The sequence below is a fragment of the Artibeus jamaicensis genome, unplaced genomic scaffold (genome assembly GCF_021234435.1).
Source record: "Artibeus jamaicensis isolate MK-2021 breed Jamaican fruit bat unplaced genomic scaffold, CSHL_Jam_final contig_834, whole genome shotgun sequence".
NCBI lineage: Eukaryota > Metazoa > Chordata > Mammalia > Chiroptera > Phyllostomidae > Artibeus > Artibeus jamaicensis.
Genome location: NW_026521981.1, coordinates 2922672 through 2945372, shown reverse-complemented (window position 1 = coordinate 2945372; position 22701 = coordinate 2922672). Strand labels below are relative to the sequence as shown.

At 40.7% G+C, this 22701-nt stretch overlaps 1 protein-coding gene across 2 annotated transcripts in view; it reads right to left on the bottom strand.

Annotated features, from left to right (window-relative positions):
• Window positions 1-21805, bottom strand: part of PUS7 (pseudouridine synthase 7) — a 65668-nt gene extending 43863 nt beyond the window's left edge. Inside the window, exons 1-3 of one of the 2 annotated variants that reach the window (XM_053673192.1) lie at window positions 21589-21676; window positions 16615-16707; window positions 3516-3948 (exon numbers count right to left, since the gene is read on the bottom strand). In XM_053673192.1, the coding sequence (XP_053529167.1) occupies window positions 3516-3916 (401 nt within the window). In that variant the 5' untranslated portion in view covers window positions 3917-3948; window positions 16615-16707; window positions 21589-21676. Of the gene's footprint in view, window positions 1-3515; window positions 3949-16614; window positions 16708-21588 lie in introns of both variants that reach the window. The other variant, XM_053673191.1, reaches the window with a different exon arrangement.
• Window positions 21806-22701: the final 896 nt, after the last annotated feature.

The following is a 22701-nucleotide window of genomic DNA, read 5'->3' as shown; positions in this document are numbered from 1 at the left end:
AGATAATATTATCTAGATGGAAAGTCAACGAGGAAACATCAGCCTTAAATTACATATTAAAACTGATAGACTTAATATTTACAGAACTCTCCATCCTGGAACCAGTACAATATCCATTCTTTTCAAGTGCGCAAGGAATATTCTCAAGGACAGACCATATTTGGAACAAAAAATGAGTCTCAATAAATTGAAGGAGACAAATCATATCAAGCATCTTTTTTTGTATGAACTGTATGAAACTAGAAATCAACTATAAGAAGAAAGCTAGGAAAATCACAAATATGTGGAATTTAAACAACATGCTACTGAATAACTACTGGGTCAAGGAAGAAGTAAAAGAAGAAATCAAAAGATACATAGACATAAATAAAAATGAAAATATGACATTCCAAAAATCTTTGAGATGTAGCAAAAGTGGTGCTGAGAGGGAAGTTCACAGCAATGTGAGTCTGTCTCAATAAACAAGAAAAATCTCAAACAACCCAACATTATACCTTAAGGAACTAGAAAAACAAGAACAAGTGAGCCCAAAGTCAGTAGAAAGAAGGAAATAAAAATCAGAGGGGAAATAAATGAAATAAAAAACTAAAAGACAACAGAAAATACCAATGAAATGAAGAGCTGTTTCTTTGAAAAGATGAACAAAATTGACCAATCTTTAGTTGGACTCACTAATGAAAAAAGAGGGACAAATAAAACCAGAAATGAAAGTGGAGAAATTACAATGGATACCAGAGAAGTATAAAGGGTCATACAAGAATACTATGAAAGGCTACACGCCACCAATCTACAAGAAGTGGACAAATTCTTAGAATCATGCAACTTTTCTAGACCGAATCATGAAGACATCTCAAACTCTTACAAAAAAACCGAAGAGAAAGAAATGCCTCCTAACTCATATTTCAAGGCCAACATTACGCTGACACCAGAGCCGAGCAGGGATAACACACAAAAAAGAAAACTACCGGCCAGTATCTCTGATAAACATACAGATGCAAAAATCCTTAACAAGATACTAGCAAATCAAGTAGAAAAGAATACATTAAAAGCTTCACAGGCTGTGATCAAGTGAAATTTATTCTCTGGACACAAGGATGGTTCAACATTGTTAAATCAATAAACGTGATACACCATGTTAACAAAATGAAGGGTAAAAAATCAAATGATCGACTCAGATGTGGAAAGAGCACTTGACAAGATAAAATATCCATTTATGATAAACATTCTCAATAAAATAGGTAGAAGAAATTATCTCAACATAACAAAGGCCGTATGTGATAAACCCACAGCCATCAACATACTCAACAGTGAAAAACCGAAAGCTTTGCCTCTAAGGTCAGGAACAGGACAAGGATCACTGTTGCCACATTGTTCAACGTAGTACTGGAAGACATGGCCAGAGCAATTAGGCAGATTGCAAATGAAGAAGTAAAACTGTCACTACTTTGAAATGACATTTTATATATTGAAAATCCTAAAGACTACACCCAAGACTATTAGAAACAATAAACAAATATAGTAATGTTATAGGATACATACTCAACATAGAAAAATCTGTTGTTTCTACACACTAAAAACAAACTATTGGGAAAAAAATGAAAAAAAAATCAATTCCATGTACAATGGCAACAAAAATAATAAAATACCTAACAACAAACTTAACAAAGCAGGTGAAAGACCTGTATATTGAAAACTACCAGACACTGTTGAAAAAAACTGACGATACAAAGAAATGGAAAGATATTTCATGTTCAAGGATTGGAAGAATTAACACTGTAAAAATATCCGTATTATCTAAAGCAATCTAAAGATTCAATGCAATCCCCATCAAAATTCCAATGACAGTTTTCCCAAAAATAGAACAAAAATCCTAAAATTTTTGAGGAACCACAATAAACATAAATAGTAAAAGTAACGCTGAGAAAAAAAGAACAGAGCCAGAGCCGTCACACACCCCAATTTCACACTCTGCTGCAAAGCTACATATTCAAAACAGGCAGCACTGGCCTAAAAACAGACACACAGACTGACGGAACAGAATGGAAAGCCCAGAAATAAACTCACACTTTAGAGACAACTGATTAATGACAAAGGAGGCGAGAACATAAAATGGAGAAGGTAAAGTCTTCGATAAATGGTGCTGGGAAAACTGGATATATGTAAGGGAATAAAACTAGACCACTACCTTATACTATATTAAAAAATGAACTCAAAATGAATTAAATACTGGAATGTAATACCTAAACCATTTAAAATATATAGAAGAAAATATAGGCATTAGCATCTGGACAATGCTCTCAGTGGTATTTTTGTGAATTTGACTTCAAAGGCATGGGAAACAAAACCAAAAATAAACAAATGGGACTACATTCCTTTGTACAGCAAAAGAATCCATCAACGAAACAAAAAGGCAACCCACCAAATGGGAGTACATGTTTGCAAAAAATATTTTGATATGGGATTAATAACCAAAATACATAAAGAATCATGCAAAACACACACACACACACACACCCAATTAAGAAATGGGCAGAGGGTCTGAATAGATACTTTTCCAAGGAAGACATACAGATGGCAACAGGCACATGAAAAGATGTTCAGCTTCACTAATTAGGGAAATGAAAATGAAAATGAAAACCACAATGAGATATCACTTCACACCTGTTAGAATGGCTATTATCAAAAACACAAGAAATAACAAATGTTGGAAAGGATGTGGAGAAAAAGAAACCCTCATGCATTGTTGGTGAGAATGTAAATTAGTGCAGCTAAGCCCTGGCTGGTGTGGTTCAGTTAGTTGGGTGTCAGCCTATAAAGCAAAAGTTTGCCAGTTCAATTCCTAGTCAGGGCACATGCCTGGGTTGTGGTCAAGGTCCCTGGTTGGGGTGTGAGCAAGAAGCAACCAATAAATGTTTCTCTCTCACACCATTTCCCGCAATAAACAAACAAACAAACAAATAAAATCTTTAAAAAAAATTAGTGCAGCCATTATGGAAAAATGTATGCAGGTTCCTCAAAAAATTAAGAACAGAACTACCATGTGATCCAGCAATTCCTTTTTTGGGTATTTATCTGAAGAATAACAAAACACTAACTTGAAAAGATATATGTACCCCATGTTCATTGCAGTATTATTTATAGTAGTTAAGACATGGAAACAACCTAAGTGTACACAATGACAGATGACTGGATAAAGAAGATGTGGTACGTGTATATAATGGAGAACTACTCAGCCACAAAAAAGAGGAAATACTGCCACTTACAACAACGTGTATACATCTTAAGGGTACTATGCTAAATGAAGTAAGTCAGACAGAAGAAGCTCAAACTGTGTGGTTTCACTCATTTTATCTTTAAATCATGTCATTTAATCATTTAGGCAGCTTTCCTCATCCTTTTTGACCATCCATGAAATTAATCCTTGGGAACAGATAGCTAAACAAAAGACCATATTGTTGATTTTCTCCAAAAGGACAAGTATAACTAAAGTAACTTTGTACATAAATTAAACATACCTTTCTTTTAAGATTCCTGAGAATCCTTGATGAGAGCTTACAAACTTGGTTATGCCAACATCAAGTTCAGTGAGTCCATGCTTCATCATGTCTGCAAAACTCTCAGCCTCCTCCTCCACATAACCCTCTTCCGAAAAGCCATCTTCCTCCTCCTCTTCCTCTTCTTCCAACTGGGCATCCGAACTATTTATACTCTTTCCAGCACTTACAGCTTCAGGTTGCCCAGGCGCATGTTCACAGCTGGGTGCAGAGTTATTTTCTAGCCCATCCTGAGTTTTGGTCAGGGAGCATTCTGAGACTTTCTGTCTTTTTGCCTCCACAGCTGGGGCCAAACTGCCATTATCTTCAACAGCATGCGACCCACGTTTTAGTGACACACCAGTCATTTCTGTCATCTCCATTTTTAAGACTCCAAGAACACATTCAAGAAAACCTTGTAGGAAGACAGAAGAGGGAAGTAACAATCACTTCTATAAATAAGTATTTCAGCAAACCAAAGCACAAGTTAACATTGTTCCTAGGGTCCTAAAAATCATTTATTAAAATAGCTCTTCCGAGTGTTTACCTTTGATGGCATAGAAAAATGGCAGAATGCTTCTGCAAAAAATTTGGCAACGTGCATCAAAGGCCTTAAAAATCTGTATGCCCTTTGCCCCAGAAATACTACTTTCAGAAAGTATCTTAAGAAAATCGAGGATGCTGGGAAGATGGTGACGGAGTAGGACGGAGCGGATTCTAGCTCTCGTACTCATGGGTGAAAATCCTGGCAGATCTATAGAGAAACAGCACAATAAACCACCGGTTACCCAGCATTTATGAAATTAAAAGACCAGATTGTGAATGACGCTGAAACACCAGACAGCGGCAGAGTCAGCTACTGGAGCCGGACACTCCAAGCCCCTGTGACAGGACCTGGGCGCCAGAGGAATCAGCAACGGGAGACAGGACACTAGAGGCCCCTGTGCCACTGCCACAGCGACGGGACTAGGCAAGGGGGGTCAGCTACGGTGGCAGGGGAGTCAGCTATGGGAGCCGGGACACTAGCAGCCCCTGTGCTGCTGCCATAGCGACAGGCCTGGTCTCTGGGGAGTCAGCGATGGGAGCCGGGACACCAGCAGGCCTTGTGCCGCTGCTGTAGCAACGGGCCTGGGCGCTGGAGGAGTCGGGTACAGGAGCCGGGACACTCAGCAGTGGTAGGCAACCAGCGCGGGGACCAGCGCAAGGACCGGCGTGAGAGGTGGAGATGGAAAATATCAAGATACCTGAAGGAGTCTGCACCACGGAACTTCACAAGTATTATACCACAGAAGTTCACACCATAAACCCAGGGAGTCAGAACAGATCGATTTTAGAAGCTAACAAGAAGAGTCTCAAACAATGGGAAGACAAAGAAACAATCCCCAAATTAAAGAAAAAGCAGAAACTTCAGAAAGAATGTTAGATGAAATAGAAGCTAATCAACTATCAGATAGTGAATTCAAAGCACTGGTTATTACGAAGTTCAAAGAGCTCACAGTGAACTATCAGAAACTACAGGGGAACTACAATGATCTCGCTGCAAACTACATCAACATGAAAAAGGAAATAGGAAATATCAGCAAGGGACAAGAGGAAATGAAGAATACAATTTCCGAATTGAAGAACACAATAGAAAGTTTCAAAAGTAGAATAGATAAGGTGGAGGATAGGATTAGCGAGTTGGAGGACAAAGTAGAAAGCATCTCACAAAAAGAGCAATAAAATGAAAAGAGGCAAGGGACGAATGAAGAGGATTAAGAGAAATGCAAGACAATATGAAACTTAACAATATCCGAATAATAGGAATACCAGAAGGAGAAGAAGAAGAACAAGGGATAGAAAAAGTATTTGAAAGAGTAATTAGAGAAAATTTCCCTAATTTGGTGAGAGAAAAAGTCACGCAAATCCAGGAATCACACAGAGTCCCAATCAAGAGGAACCCAAGGAGGCCCACTTCAAGACACATCATCATTAAAAGGGCAAAATTGCAAGACAAAGAGAGAATCTTAAAGGCAGCAAGGGAGAAAAAAGAAATAACATACAAGGGAGCCCCAATAAGGTTAGCTACTGACTTCTCAATGGAAACACTCCAAGCAAGAAGAAACTGGCAAGAAATATTTCAAGTAATGAGAACCAGAGGCCTACAACCAAGGCTACTTTATCCAGCAAGGCTCTCAATCAAGATAGAAGGCCAAATAAAGAGCTTCCAAGACAAAAGAAGTCTAAAAGAATACGCCTCCACCAAACCAGCTTTATAAGAAATACTAAAAGGACTGCTTTAAGGAAAGGAAGGAAAAGAGGGAGACAGAGAGGTACACAGGTTCAAAAATGGCAATGAATAAGTACCTATCAATAATAACCTTAAATGTAAATGGATTAAATGCTCCAATCAAAAGACACAGAATAGCTCAATGAATAAGAAAGCATGACTCACACATATGCTGCCTACAAGAGACCCACCTCAGGACAAAAGACATCAAACAGACTAAAAGTGAAAGGCTGGAAACGAGTTTTCCAAGCAAATGAACAAGAAAAAAAGCTGGGGTAGCAATTCTCATATCGGATAAAATAGACTTCAAAAAAAGGGCCATAAAGAGAGACCCAGAAGGTCACTTCATTATACTCAAGGGAAGAATCCACCAAGAAGACATTAACATTGTAAATATATATGCACCAAACATAGGGGCACCCAAATATATCAAGAAAATCTTAGAGGACTTCAAGAAAGATATTGACAGCAACACAATTACAGTAGGGGACTTTAACACCCCACTGTCAAAAATGGACAGATCTTCCAAACAAAATACCAACAAAGATATTGCGGCATTAAACAACACCCTAGATGAAATGGACTTAACTGATGTATATAGAGCCGTTCATCCCAAAGAAGCTAAATACACATTCTTTTCAAATGCACATGGAACATTTTCAAAGACAGACCACATGATAGGACACAAAATGAGCCTCAACAAATTCAAGAAAATAGAAATCATACCAAGCATCTTCTCTGACCACAAGGGACTGAAATTGGAAACCAGCCCCAAAGAAAAAAACCCAAAGCACCCGAAATCATGGAGACTGAATGGTATGCTATTAAACAACAAATGGGTCAAGAATCAAATTAGGGAAGAAATCAAAACGTTTCTGGAAACAAATGAAAATGAACTCACAACAACCCAAAACTTATGGGACACATCGAAGGCAGTCCTGAGAGGGAAGTTTATAGCAATACAGGCCTACCTAAAGAAGACAGAAACATTTCAAACAAACAACCTAACCCTACGCCTGCAAGAACTCGAGGAACAACAACACAGACAGCCCAGAGCAAGCAGAAGGAAGGAAATAACCAAGATTAGAGCAGAATTAAATGACATAGAAACTAAAAGCACAATTTTAAGGATCAATGAATCCAGGAGTTGGTTCTTTGAGAAGATAAACAAAATAGACAAGCCTTTAAGTAGGCTAATCAAGAAGAGAGAAGACACAAATAAACACAATCAGAAACGAAAGAGGAGAGATTACAACTGATACCACAGAAATAGAAGGGATTGTAAGAAATAACTATGAAGAACTGGATGCCAAGAAATTTGAAAACCTAGGGAAAATGGACACATTTCAAGAAAAATACAGTCTTCCAAAACTCAATGAAAAAGCAGAAAATCTAAACACATGAATAACAGCAAAAGAAATTGAAAGAGTAATCAAAAAACTCCCATTACACAAAAGCCCTGGACCAGATGGTTTCACAGGAGAATTCTACAAAGCACTTAAGGAAGAGCTAACCCCTATTCTCCACAGACTATTCCAAAAAATCCAGAAGGATGGAAAACTCCCAAATTCTTTTTATGAAGCCAGCATCATCCTAATTCCAAAACCAGATAGAGATACAACAACAAAAAAAAGAAAACTTCAGGCCAATATCGCTGATGAACATAGACGCTAAAATCCTCAACAAAATATTGGCAAATCGCATCCAACAATATATCCAAAAGATCACACACTATGACTAAGTGGGATTCATCCCAAGGATGCAAGGATGGTTCAATATTCGCAAATTAGTAAATGTAACACATTACATAAACAAAAGCAAAGACAAAAACCACATGATCATATCAATAGATGTGGAAAAATATCTTATCAATTGATAAGGTGCAACACCCATTTATGATAAAAACATTAGCAAAGTGGGAATAGAGGGAGCATTCCTCAATATAATAAAAGCCATATATGAGAGACCTACAGCCAACATCATACTCAATGGGCAAAAACTAAAAGCTTTTCCACTACGATCAGGAACAAGACAAGGATGTCCACTTTCACCACTTCTATTCAATATAGTATTGGAAGTTTTAGCCACAGCGATCAGGCAAGAAAAGGAAATAAAAGGCATCCAAATAGGAAAGGAGGAAGCAAAACTGTCACTGTTTGCAGATGACATGATAGTGTACATGGAAAATCCTATAGACTTTACCCAAAAACTGCTCGAACTAATTAATGAATTTGGCAAAACAGCAAGATACAAAGTCAATATCCAGAAATCAAAGACATTTTTGTATACCAACAATGAATCAGCAGAAGCAGAAATCAAGGAAAAAATCTCATTCGATATAGCAAAAAGAAAAATAAAATATCTGGGAACACACATAACCAAGGAGGTAAAAGACCTGTATGCAGAAAACTACACAGCCCTGAAGAACGAAATCAAGGAAGACACAAACAAATGGAAACATATACCTTGTTCATGGATTGGAAGAATTTGATGGACATCAAAATGTCCATACTACTCAAAGCAATATACAGATTCAATGCAATACCTATTAAAGTACCAATGGCATATTTCACAGACATAGAACAAACACTTCAAAAATTTATATGGAATCATAAACGAGCCCTAATAGCAGCTGCTCTTTTGAGAAAGAAGAACAAAGTAGGAGTGATCACAATACCTGATATCAAACTGTATTACAAAGCCACTGTAATCAAAACAGCCTGGTACTGGCATAAAAACAGGCACATAGACCAATGGAACAGAACAGAGAGCCCAGAAATAAACCCAACTCTCTACAGTCAATTAACATTCGACAAAGGGGGTAGTAACATAAAATGGGGTAAAGATAGCCTCTTCAACAAATGGTGTTGGGACAACTGGACAGCTATGTGCAAAAAAATGAAACTTGAGCACCAACTCACACCATACACCAAAATAAATTCAAGGTGGATAAAAGACTTAAATATAAGCCTTGAAACCATTAAAGTCCTAGAGGAGAACATTGGCAAGAAAATCTCAGATATTTCATGCAGCAACATTTTTTTTTAAAGATTTTATTTATTTATCTTTAGAGGGGAAGGGAAGGAGAGAGGGAGAGAAACATCAATGTATGGCTGCCTTTCATGCGTCCTCTGCTGGGAACTGGCCTGCAGGGAACCAGCCTGCAACCCCAGTATGTGCCCTGACTGGGAATCGAACCGCAATTGTCTGGTTTGCAGGCCCGTGCTCAATCCACTGAGCTACACCAGCCAGGGCTCACGCAGCAACATTTTTACTGATATGTCACCTAGAGCAAGGAATATACAGGAAAGAATAAACAAATGGGATCTCATCAAAATAAAAAGCTTCTGTGTGACTAAAGAAAACAGTATTAAATTAAAAAGACAACCAACTGTTTGCAGTTGTTGGGAAAACATATTTGCCAATGATACCTCAGACAAAGGTTTAATCTCCAAAATATACAAAGAACTTACATGACTCCACTCTAAGAAGACAACCAACCCAATTAAAAAATGGGAAAAGGACTTGAACAGACACTTCTCTAAGGAGGACATACAGAACATCCAGAGACACATGAAGAGATGCTCAATATCGTTAGCTATCAGAGAGATGCAAATTAAAACCACAATGAGATATCACTTTACACCATTCAGGATGGCTATCATAAACAAAGCAACAAACAACAAATGTTGGAGAGGGTGTGGGGAAAAGGGGTCCTTAGGTCACTGTTGGTGGGATTGCAGACTGGTACAACCATTATGGAAAACAGTATGGAATTTTCTCAGAAAAATAAAAATCGACCTGCCTTTTGACCCAGCAATTCCACTGCTAGGATTATATACTAAGAATCCGAAAATAAAAATTTCAAAGAACCTATGCACCCCAATGTTCATAGCAGCACAATTTACAATAGCCAACTGTTGGAAGCAACCTAGGTGCCCGTCAGTAAATGAATGGACCAAAAAATTGTGGTACATATACACAATGGAATTCTATGCAGCAGAGAGAAAGAAGGAGATAATACCCTTTGCAACAACATGGATGGAACTGGAAAGCATTAGGCTGAGTGAAATAGGCCAGGGGTTGAAAGACAAATACCGTATGATCTCACCTTTTTTTTTTAAAAATATTTTATTTATTTATTTTTAGAGAGAGGGGAATGGAAGGAGAAAGAGTGGGAGAGAAACATCAATGTGTGGTTGCCTCTCTTGAGTCCCCTGCTGGGAACTGGCCTGCAACCCAGGCATGTGCCCTAACTGGGAATCGAACCGCGATACTCTGGTTCGCAGGCCCGCGCTCAATCCACTGAGCTACGCCAGCCAGGGCTGATCTCACCTTTAACAGGAAGCTAAACAACAAAACAAACAAGCAAGCAAAATAAAAACAACAACACTGAAATCGAGAATAGGGGGACAGCGACCAGAGGGGAGGGGGGAGGGAACTTCAGGGGAAAAAAGGGGAGGGACTTGGAGGAACAAGTATGAAGGACACAGGGACGAGGACTAGGGGGGGAGGAAATGGGAGGGAGGTGGGGAGCATGGGGCGGGGGGGGGGCTGGGATGGGTGAAAAAGACAAAAAAATGTACTTGAAAAATAACTAAATAAAATAAAATAAATAAAACTTGGACTGAATTATTAAAAAAAAAAAAAGAAAATGAAGAAAGTGGTTAAAGTTTTACCAGTAAGGATTATCATCTCAGTGCTTTTATATTAGCAAAAAATCAGGAACAATAATGCCTTAGATACATGAATTTACCAATATGTAGAAGCCATGTAAACAACATGCAGGAACTGGAAGGTGGTACTTGCAGAAGAGGCCATAAGTGGCTGGGGACAGCGGGGAGACCTACAGAACACCATAGTTGTGTTGCCTGTATCACCTGTATTTTGTTGCATGTTGTTATTTTCCTTTTGAAAAACTGATTAAGGGACTTCCGCCAAGATGGAGGTGTAGGTGGAACCATCTTGCTTCTGTGCACAACCAAATCTAAGAACAACTATTTTTAACAACAAAAAACACAACCAAGCCGCACAGAAAATTGACAATACGGAGTCCAAAGACGACGAAATGCTCAGCTAAACCGGTAAGAAGAGCGAAGCCAGCAGCGGAGCAGGTTGGCAAAAAAATCCCCGAATGGGTGGTGCGCAAGCAGCGGAAGGCACAGATCGAGGGCTAGCTATGGGAGCCCACACGGAAGAGGAGCAGCTGGCTGTCTGCGGTCGGTCGCGCATCTGCGTGCAGATAAACCAGTGAAGAGGGGAGCAGGCGCGGGGCAGCAGGCTCGCACAATTCCGATTGAATAAACAGGCCCGGGGCGAATGGTGGGACTAGACGGACTGGGCTAACGGAGAGGACCGCCATTGCTCCCTCTCTGACCACGCTCCCACACACAGCATTACAAACCAGCGACCTGGGTGGCCCTGTCCTGGTAAACAACTAAGGCTTCGCTCCTCTTACTTAACGGCGCGAACAGACCAAAAATGGCTCAAGAACAACTCAGAGTCCCAGAGCCAATCAATCTAAGCGATGAAGAAATGGCCAATCTTTCAGATGCACAGTTCAAAACACTGGTTATCAGGATCCTCACAGAACTGGTTGATTTTAGTCACAAATTAGAGAAACATATGGAAGCTTAACTAATTGAAATGAATGGTAATACAAAGGAAACCAATAGTAATGGAAAGGAGATTGGGACTCGAATCAAGGGAGTGAACCAGAAGGAAAGAAAAAAAATGATCAAACAGAAAAGAATGAAGAAACAAGAATTCAAAAAAATGAGGAGAAGCTTAGGAACCTCCAGGACATCTTTAAACATTCCAAAATTTGAATTATAGGGGTACCAGAAGGGGAAGAGCAACGAGTGGAAAACTTATTTGAACAAATAATAAAGGAGAACTTCCCCATTCTGGCAGAGGAAATAGACTTCCAGGAAATCCAGGAAGCTCAGAGAGTCCCAAAGAAGTTGGACCCAAGAAGAAACACACCAAGGCATATCATCATTACATTAGCCAAGATTAAAATGAAGGAGAGAATCCTAGAAGCAGCAAGAGATAAGGGGACAGTCACCTACAAAGGAGTTCCCATCAGACTGTCAGCAGATTTCTCAAAAGAGATCTTACAGGCAAGAAGGGGCTGGAAAGAAGTATTCCAAGTCATGAAATCCAAAGACCTACATCCAAGATTGCTCTATCCAGCAAAGCTTTCATTTAGAATGGAAGGACAGATAAAGTGCTTCTCAGATAAGACCAAATTCAAGGAGTTCATCATCACAGCCTTATTATATGAAATGTTAAAGGGGCTTACCTAAGAAAAAGAAGATAAAAAAGACGAACGGTGAAAGGACAGCAAACTCACAGTTATTAACAACCACACCTAAAACAAAAGCAAACTAAGAGGACAGCTAGATCAGAAGCAGAACGATAGAAATGAAGATCACATGGAGGGTTAGCAACAGGGGAGTGGGAGGAGGAGAAGGGGGGAGAAGGTACAGAAAATAAGTAGCATAGACAGTAGATAGAAAATAGATAGGGGGGAGGGTAAGAATAGTAGGGGAAATACAGAATCTAAAGAATTTGAGACACGTGTTCATGAACTAAAGGGGGAAATGGTGGGGGAGGGGTGTGCAGGGTGGAGGGGAATGGAGGGGGGGGAATAGAACAAATGTAATGGCATAATCAATAAAAAAGTTAAAAAAAAAGAAAAACTGATTAAGAATAGTGTGTAAATACATCTACTAAGATGAAATTATTCCATACCATATTTTTTTTAAAAGGCAAGGGAAATATGGAGTTGATTAATGGGTCCAGAGTTGCAGTTCTGCAAGGTGAAAAAAGAGCTCTGCATACTGGTTTCACAACAATGTGAGTGGACCTGACACTACTGAACAGTGCACTTAAAAATGGTTGAGATGATGTTATGTCAGGTTTGATGTTATAACATACAAAACACCAAGTTTGTATGTTATGTTTATTTTGCCACAATTAAAAAAAAACAGATTACCATTTAACTGGCTTCTACACAATGTACTGAGGAAAAAATCTGAGAAGGTGCTCATACTTCTGAGTACTGAGCAGCTCTAGAGATGGGTTACCTGTGGCAAAGAAAGCCAATACATTTATCTGAGACCACAGATGCCTAATGTGATCTTTTTTTGATGCTGTTGATAAAATAAGAATAAAGGTTTTTCCTGTACTAATTATATAGGGAGGTGCTAAAATCAACATACTAACAAAGTTAGTAAACATATTAATAAATAATTTAAATGAGCAGAAATTAATAATCTAGTTCTCCAATGCTTGGTTAGCAAGAAATCCACCTACAAAAGTATCTACAGCATAATAATAATGATGTTGAACTAAATTTTAAGAACCCATATTTAACCTTGTATTTTAAAAATTGTGTCAAAAGTCAAGAATGGAAAGAAAAGTAGAGATAAAGACAAATACTACATGCTAAAAGTAGAAGAAAAAATATCATAATGGCTACAAAAAACAGAAGAAAAGATACAGAACAAGGTTAGTAAATTCAATTACTTTTGAAAGACAAAAAATTACATAAAGAAAATGGAAGAAATCAAGAAATTGGAACAGAAGTAGACCACAACTAGATATACAAAATTATCTCTAATTTAAATAAGAAAGCATTTATTCTTTATTTATTCTAAGCAAGTAAAAAGAATGCTGGTTTAATAAAATGCAAGTGCTGTTTCATTTTCACATTGTATCAGCAAAGCGGCCCTCACAGGGCTTGCACGTCAGCAAGGAGGACAGAAGAGGTCCAGGGCTTGCTTGGTCCGCGACCATGGAACACACACACACACACACACACACACCCCACACCCCCCCCCAGACGGTGCTGGAGGCGACAGCGTCAGAGAAGACAGCCTTTCTAATGAAGTCAAGAAATGAACACCTGAGCAAAATTCTTAGGAATGAGTAAGACTGTGGAAAAGGGGAAGGACACTGTTGGGGGAAGAGGGCACTGGCTATGCCAAGGTATGGAGAAATGGGGGTGAATGGAGCACTGGAAGAACCCCAAGGAGCTCAAAACACATTGTGGAATGTACCATACATAAGGAGAGTTTGGAGTTAAAGCAAGAGAGTGGGTGGAAGCCACACCGGGCTGAGTGGAGGGAAGGACATTCTGAAAATCAAACAACCACTAGATTCATGAGGTAGATTTTGTGGTACCCTTTGAGGAAAAACTGGGGTTAGGCTAGAAGACTAGGTAATAGGGTTGAGCTGTAATTGAGGCAATAAATCAGTACAACAGGATCTAAGACAGAGAGGAGAGGTGGATTCAGGGATAATCAGGAGGTGCTAGGAAGAGGACTAGGTGACAAATATGGACAGAAAGAACAAATACCCCTGGATGACTTGGGTTTTCTGCCTTGGGTATGTGGTGAAAGGACATGAGGACCCCAGGAAGGGGAGCAGGTGGTGGAAGAAGACAAGCCTGCTTAAACAGTCCTGTGGTGTTGCAGGTATGCAGGGGACATCCAAGAAATGTCCTGCAGTCAGTCACTACATTGTGTCACATGGACTAGTACCCAAAAGCTTCCAGTAGCCCCCACAATGATACAAAGTCTTCGGCTGGCATGACAAGATCTACCAGGGGATCCTGATACCCTTCCAGTAGACTGAACTCTCAGCAGAGAGGAAAGCACAGGCAATAACAGCCACATCTGCACTTGGCTCAAGGACTTTATACTTAGCTGGGTATCTTCCTCCTTCCTGGTGTGCAGAGAATTACTCACCAGGCTCCTTCTCTATAATCCAATCAATAGCTATAAGCCCTGGTGGAAACACTATTTCCTCTGCAGAGAGCTGCTCCATCCTCCTGCTCCAGTACTGTCCATCACCTAATGCCATGTACCACCATCCTCCACACGCCTCCATCAGGCCTAGTCCCAAAAGGTTTCCATTTCCTGAATGAGTGCTTGCACACTCTCTCCAATGAAAGGTCCTCTAATACCCATCTCAGATCACCCTGGTCTCTCACCTGTCCTTTAACATTCATCTGAAGACCACAAGCCCTGACTCTTGTATCTTCCTGTGTATTGACTCCATGTCTTCCCATTTTACCTCTCTTCATTTACATTACCCACACAGGCGCCTGAGTACTGTGTTTCTCCCTCACCCATTTTTTAGCTGTGTAACTGGTCCAAGTAAATTGGTAACTTCTCCAAGACACTGTTCTTTGGGTATAAAATGGGAATGACAGGTTCTTGGAAGGACTGTCATGAAGATTAAATAAGATGATAAACATGGAGTGGCTAGAAGAATAGGAACTCAATAAATGCTAGTCCCCTTTCCTCCCTCAAGAAGTCTGCAGATTCTTTGAAGTATTATTTCTTTTGTACATGACAGAAAATCCAGCACAGTGGAACAAGCATCAATAGATATTTTGCAGAATTCCTGAAATAAGTGTTGAAATGTTTCCCCATTTACAGAGATCAAGGCACATTAAGTACCAAATCCTTAATGAAATAATAGCCCTGGGAAATAACCATCAATGTCCATTAACATCACAAAAGAAAAACAGCCAGACACTGTGTACCCCTGAAAATACTTGCTATTATTTATGCAATATTTTTACTGACTAACAGGATGCGGGGGGTGTACAATGCAGTGTGCAGATGATGTTGGGTCATATACTCAAAACCTGTATAGTTTTGTGGACTGATGTCACCCCAATAAATTCAATTTTTTAAAAAGAAACTATGTTTAACTACTAGTTTAGATGGCACACAGAGACAGAAGATGTTAAATGCTACCACGGGAAGCAATCAACAAAATTCTGAATGTGAGAGATGACAAGGACAAAGCCACAGTTCCTTCAACTAATAAAAGCAAAGAGGAAAAAAAGAAGGGGAACCCACAGATAAATCTGCAAAGAAATGTAATGATGGGTCCTTCTCTGGATCCTGAGTTAAGTAAACCGACTGTTTAAAAAAGCATTTATGAGACGACCAGGGACCTGTAACAAGGGGGATACCTGACGGCAGTAGACCTATTGTCTACTTTTTAAGGTGAAACAACATTACTGTGGCTTTATTTAAAAACAGAATCCTTAGTTTAGAGATACAAACTGAGCTATTTAGAGTTGAAAAGATATGAAGTCTGGAATTTGCTTCAGAATAATTTATCTGTGGTGAATGGAAGCAGAATGGCTATAATTTGAAACAAGATTGGCCATGAGTTAGTAACTGTTCAAACTGAGTGATGGGAACATGGGGAGGTCATTACATCAATATTTTTATAATAAAAAAATAAAAGTGCAAAGTATAAAAAGATGTACAAACTATTCGACTCTGATCAAACCAATTTTTTTGGTTCTACTGCTCCCTCTCTCCCATCACCTGCTCTTCCAATGTATTGAGATGTCCAGTCCCAGACGCCACCTCTTCCACCTCTACTTCCTGTTCAGATGCCCAAATCTCAGTAACTCAACACTCTCGCTCACTAGCCCTGCTCCATGACCCTTGCCACACTTCAAGTACCCATCTGACTGTCTGTGTCTGTACTCCCAGCTGCTGCTGGAGGAAATCTCACCAGGTTAGGGGAGTTTCTAGCTTATGACAGCCCTCCGTGCTGCCTGGCCCTCCCTAGTCAGCAGGGTCCACTTCCAGTCCTGCTTGCTATGTACAAAGAAAATAGGAATGTTCTGGCAGACACACCTCCCTCTAAAATATTCATAATGAGGCAGGATAGGAAGAAGCTAGAATTCATTGACAAGTGAATGGAAAAACTGAGAAAGACAATTAAACAGCTGAGCAACTTATAGCCAGATAATAAATTGCAAAGGCTTACCTTCGATAACCAAGGGCACTTAGGAACAAATGGTTTACACATTCCAGACCATGCAGGGGCAGATCCACCTTGGTACTGGACCCTCTTCACATTCTTTGAAGGTGAAACAGACCAGAGAATGATTCTGACTACTCTATATACTCATTTTGATGAATCAGCATATCAAAGGATACACCTAAAAAGCTGAATATTCTTTTGAGTTCTTCCCCTGAGACCTCCCCCTAAAATTCCAGCCTTTAGAAAACAGATAAAAACCCTTAAGACAAAGGACCCAGTGTGTTCACAATCTCTGGAGAATGTTCATGCCTTCCCCCACCCTTTTTTCTTTAGAGGTGTATCTTAGCTTTCTCCTATACTCTAAAACTTCCCAGGAGACTTGCAACGAGTGGAGCAGCAGCAGTGGCGGCTCATCCCAGACTAAGCCCCTGGAAACGTCTCCAGGGGCCCTCCTGACTGTAACTTGCTTCCTGAGTCCATGAAGCCCTGCTGGCTCACTTCTTCTGCCTCCGTGACTTTCTAAAGAGCCAAGGTGGCCTTGCCTAGGCTCACTCCTGTGTTATGATCTTGCTTCTTCCGTCTTACACCCTTCCTGTGTTTCACTGTATCCCCAGCTTTAATAAATATACTCTCAGAATCACCTGGACTCATGTTCTGAAATCTCTCCTGCATGAGTCAAACCCATCCCCCAGCATTCCAGATGGTACCAGGGCAGACCAGCCTTGATCCTGGTCCCTTTCTGGTGACAAGACCACTTACGACCATACCCCTTAATGTGGCAAACCTCTTAACGGAATTCCACACTTACTTTAACACACACTCATTCCTCATCATGCGCTTCTGTGCCAGGCATTACTCCTGGTACTGTGACAGGACACACCAGTGAATGGAGTAAGTGCCCCACCAGCACTTACTTCCTTGACCAAATTACAGCCATTCAAGCCTGGTCCTACCTGACATCTTTTCCTAACACAGCAAGGTTCTCTGCTTGAAACTCTCCTCTTCCTTGCTTATCTCTTGCTTCTGGAGAAGCTCTTTCACCCCCTTTCTCTGCCTGCTGCTTAAATTTGGGCTTCTCCAGGTTCCTTCTCCAATATTGTTCCCTTCTCACTCCCAAGTATTTCACTAAGAACCTGTCATCTCCAACTCCCGTTTACTCAGGGTCCAAGGCAATCGCAAAACAGCTAAACAACGATAAACTGTATGCCATGAATTTGTTCAAACCTTACTTTAACCTTATGACAATGTTCATTATCATTCCTATTTTAGCACTAAAATACTGAGGCCCAGAAATGAATAATCTTGGTTCCATTTCTAGACACAGTAATCAAATGCTCAAACTCAACGTGCCATACATTGATCTCATCATTTCCCATCACAAATGCATTTCTGTTAAATTGCACCTCTTACCTCAGTGAATGTTACCACCAACAAACTACCAGTCACCTGTGTCAGAATGCGGGCATCATCCCAACTTCTCATGCTCCCCTACGCCTTTATCAGTGATTTCATGAATGAAATTCTAGAAGATTTAGGACAGCACTGTTATGCCTAACATTCCTGAAATGAGAGTAGTAATAGACTATGGCCCTGAAGTATCAGCCACTGGTTTCAACTCTTACTTGGGAAACAGAAATTTGTGAGGTATAATGTGGAGACTGATGTACAAGTAGGTTTTGCCATTAGAAAGCCACTTAACCTCTGTAAGTTTCAGTTTATTTCTCTGTAAAGCTGAAAAATGATGACCAGTTTAAAGGTCTGTAATAACTTCCTTCTTAATGGTGGTCATTAGTATTTATTATGGATGGTTTGCACAGTATTACATTTCTGAGTCTGCAGTAAAAACAAAGCTTCTTAAGCTTCTTTTGTTCTCTGGGCTAATGATTAAACTTGGGTTTCTCCTTAAAATACCACTTAATTTTAAGAGACCCTCAAAGTTCTGCCAATGGCACCAAATAAATATGCCTTTGGTACTTTTTGGCAGTCTTTTTCTTGATTCTTTTGGACCCTTGTGTTATCTTTTTCTTGTTATGTAATTGCAAAGACAAGCTCATTACCTAATCTCACTTCCATTTTCAAATGAAATACTTTTCATTTGTTTGGGATGATGGTCCTATCATAGACATTTATTATTAGAGTATATATAGCACCAATGATTACAAATAATTTGTTCTGCTACATTCTGTCTGTGGGCCTAGAAGCTGAGAATATACTTACTAGAACAGCTGTGCAAACTTCTACACTAGAAGGGGCAGAACTCAAATTAGTATTGTTTTCATAAGCAGCAACTATATTAAAGGGAATACTGAAATGGAATATAACTTTTAAATAAGAGGGTGGGAGGGAATTGGCAAACAAAGAAGCTGAGAAATTTCAATCAGGCCCTGGACAGTTGTGGCTCAGTTAGTTGGACATGATCCTATAAACCAAATAGTTGCTGGTTCAATTCCCAGTCAGGGCACATGCCTGGGATTCGGGCCAGGTCTTCAGTTGGGGGCGTAGGAGAAATAACTGATCGATGTGTTTCTCTCATATATCAATGTTTCTCTTTCCTTCTCTTAGTGTCTCTCTAAAAATACATAAAATCTTTAAAAAATAATTAAATCAGAAAGATAAAACCCTTATTGCCCCAATGTGATTTCCCTACAGAAAATCCAAACATACATGTTCAAGCATTGTACTCAAAGCTAGAAAAAGCAACCGACTTTTAAAAAGGGGGGCTTATGAGGTTTTTAATAGTATTTTTTAAGTTTTAAAGAAATATCACACTGCAAACATACTGACTATGATAGTAATGACACTATCTCATATGTCAAGTAAAATCTCTATACATCAGAAGCTTGATTCTATGACTGGGAAGAGAATGAAATTTATTGATACACAGCCATGAACTTGTATTCCTACATAATTCTTTGGGGGAAATACTAAAATAATGGTGTTTGTTTCCTTTACACTCCAAATGAGCCAAATGAGATTAGGAATATTATAATTTTAACAGTATTTTTTAAAAGAATAATTTCTTTATATTTAGAGAAGGAAAGGGAGGGAGATAGAGAGGAAGAGAAACATCAATATGTGGTTGCCTTGTATATATGCTCCCCACTGGGGACCTGGCCTGAAACCCAGGCATGTGCCCTGACTGGGAATTGAACTGGTGACCCTTTGGTTCCCAGGCTGGCACTCAATCCACTGAGCCACACCAGCCAGGGCTAACAGTATTTTCAAATCTTTTTCATTAAGATATCAGATTCACCAACAAGCTTCCTCTACACCCATGACAAAGTTTAACATTTTCAGAATTTTAATACAACACTGACAGTCCCTTAATATTATTTCCTGCAAAATGAACATCTAAAAACAGGGCCATATTAGTCTTTATCTATATTTCAAAACCCTCCATCGTTTCCATTTTTAAATACTCCTATCCTGCATTCTCTGCAAACTGTCAGTAATCCCTCTAGCACTCACCATCAAAAGCACTTTCTTCAGGGCAGAGCACACTCACTACACTCGAACATGCAAAACCATTAAGTTCACTTCATTTATTCATTGCACAAATATTTGTTGAGTACCTCTGGTGTGTCTGGCACTGTTTTAGGCACAGCAGGAAAAAGGAAAATTCCCTACCCTTATTGAGCTTACATTAATGTAAGGATATATGGGAGAATAAATTTTTTAAAAATGCAAGCATAATAGTTACAAATAAAGTTGCAAAAGGGGAATTATGAGAAAGAGGGGTGCTCGTTAGTGAAGCCTCTCCAAGGAGGTGGCTTTGAAGCGATGACTGAAAGAAGTACTAGACATGAAAAGATGTGTGCGAGATGAGTGAGTGCCAGGCACTGGAAACAGCACGTGTAGTGTAAAGGACTTGAGGTTGGAGCAAACTTAGTCAACAGTAAGACCAGCTGGATTGTAACTTCTCTTCTACTTGGGGTCAAAAGCTATGTTTTATTAATACTTGTACGGGCTCAGCCTCTATCAAAAATATGTTCAAAAGAGGTTATTAAATCATAAATACTGAGTACTGGCTACTTGCCTAATGACTGAACAAAATCATTGCCTATTTGTCCCCTCTTCGGTATGAGTGTAGTGTTGGCTATTTCACAGATCCCTCCACTGTCAAGGCATGTCATGAGCAAGCCAATAGGGCATGCCTGTCTCACGGACTGGAGACCCGAAATAAAAGTCTTTAGTAATCCTATACATATTTTAGGAATGGAAAAAAAAGGTGGTCTAATGGCACCAAATATCTGAAAAACTAAACTCCAAACCCTGCTTCTTGGCAGGTGCTAAAACCCAGGCAATGAGGATGTACTTTTAAGCCTCTCAGTTACAAGGCTGGCGGTAAAGACTCAGCACGGATTTTAACACGCACAGAGAAGCACGCCCTGCATCCACTCATTAAACACTGCTCCGGCAGAGGTCTCGAAAAACACTCTTGGTTCCCAAGCTGTTGGCTCCTACTCTGGGAAAAAGCTACAGAACAAGAAGTCACCTAGCACACAGAAGTCCTGGCATAAGTAGTGATGGGTGAGGAGTACCAGGACGAAGCTCGTGGGCTGGACCCTGTGGCAGACTGGCCCAGCAATCGATGGGAGCTGTAAAAGGTCTCGGGATAAAGGCTAGTTTTCTCTTCGGGGAGGGAGAAGAGTTTAGGGAGAGTCCGGGGCAAAGCAAGGAGTGGGAAAGGGATCCTCGGCCCGACAGCGCCGCCGGTGGGAAGGAGGGCGCAGCGTTCCCAGAGGACCTGCCCCATAGTGGGGGGGCGGGGCTGGCACCACCGCAGCGCAGGTCCCGCCAGGCTCCAGCCGCGCTCCCGCGGGTATGATCCGTAATGGAGGCTCTGCAGGAGCGCCATGTCCTCCGACCACGGCTGGAACACCTTCCCAGTACACACTGCCCCTCCGGGCGGGACTGGGGTGTCTGGGCACCGGGTCGGGCCAGGCCGAGGGCTGGTGGCGGAGGCCGCGCACTTACCCGGGGCCCGGGAGCGTGGGCACGGTGCGGGCGGAGAGGCCAGGGGTTGAGTGCACTGCTCCGGGTGTAGGAGGGTGGCAACGGCGAGGGTCACTCGGTAGAGCCTGCTGCAAGGGCGGCCTAACATAGGCAACTCTGTCCGCTCCGGGGGCCCTCAGCGATCGAGTGGACTCGTCTGCGACCGGGCTCGCACACGTGCAGCGCAGGGACGCGCCGTTGCGAGCCGGCCCCTCCCCCGGGGCGGAGCCCGCCCTCAGCGGCCAGTCCCACCCACTTCCCGCTGGGGAGCGGCTCGAGCAGCCAGTCCTCGGGCATTGGGGCCGCACCCCGTGGCCTTCCGGGCTGAGAAGTGGGGAACTTATAACTTATAGTGCCCCTTTCCCTCGGGGAGCTTCCCTGGCGGTGGCACTGGGGCTTTGGCGAGGGCAAAAAGATTTTACAGGCACAGAGTCCTTTACGTGACTTCTAAAGCAGCGATTGCCTTAGAAATTTTAGTTGCATTCTAATAAAGCTTTCTTCCACAGCTGGTACTGTCTTCCCTACTCCACCCTTTTCGTGTTTTCCCCTTTCAAAGGCAGTCATTTCATCTTTCAACCGGTTATTTTGATATTTATCTTCATTTTCTCTTTATTTGTATTTCTCTTTATTTGTATTTATCTGCTATTTCTTGGATTTTCACCTTTAGGTATTATTCGTTGGCTTCAGTTAATGAAAAATGAGGATTTAGCTCTTTTTCCTTTCCCCATTCCTTCCCCCACCCCAACCACACTTGCCATCCCTTTATCTTCCTAATATAGTTATACTGTACTTAAAAAAAAAGATTTGTTTTCACTACATTATAACTACTTTATTATAATAAAGTACATTATAATCACATCTTGGGCAAAGTATACTGTGTATACTTTGTATACTTCAAAGTATACTCTGTATACTGTTGTAGACAATCGACGGGTAAATATACACTCTCGGAGTCCGGAACCGAATTGATAAAAATTTTAATGGCCAAAGATTTTCCTGCGCAGGGGCGAACTTCCCCAACTATGACCGGAGTCATGTAGTTACTCAGAGCTACAAAATGGAAGTCGCGCCTGGCTTACAGACTACTGGGTATTT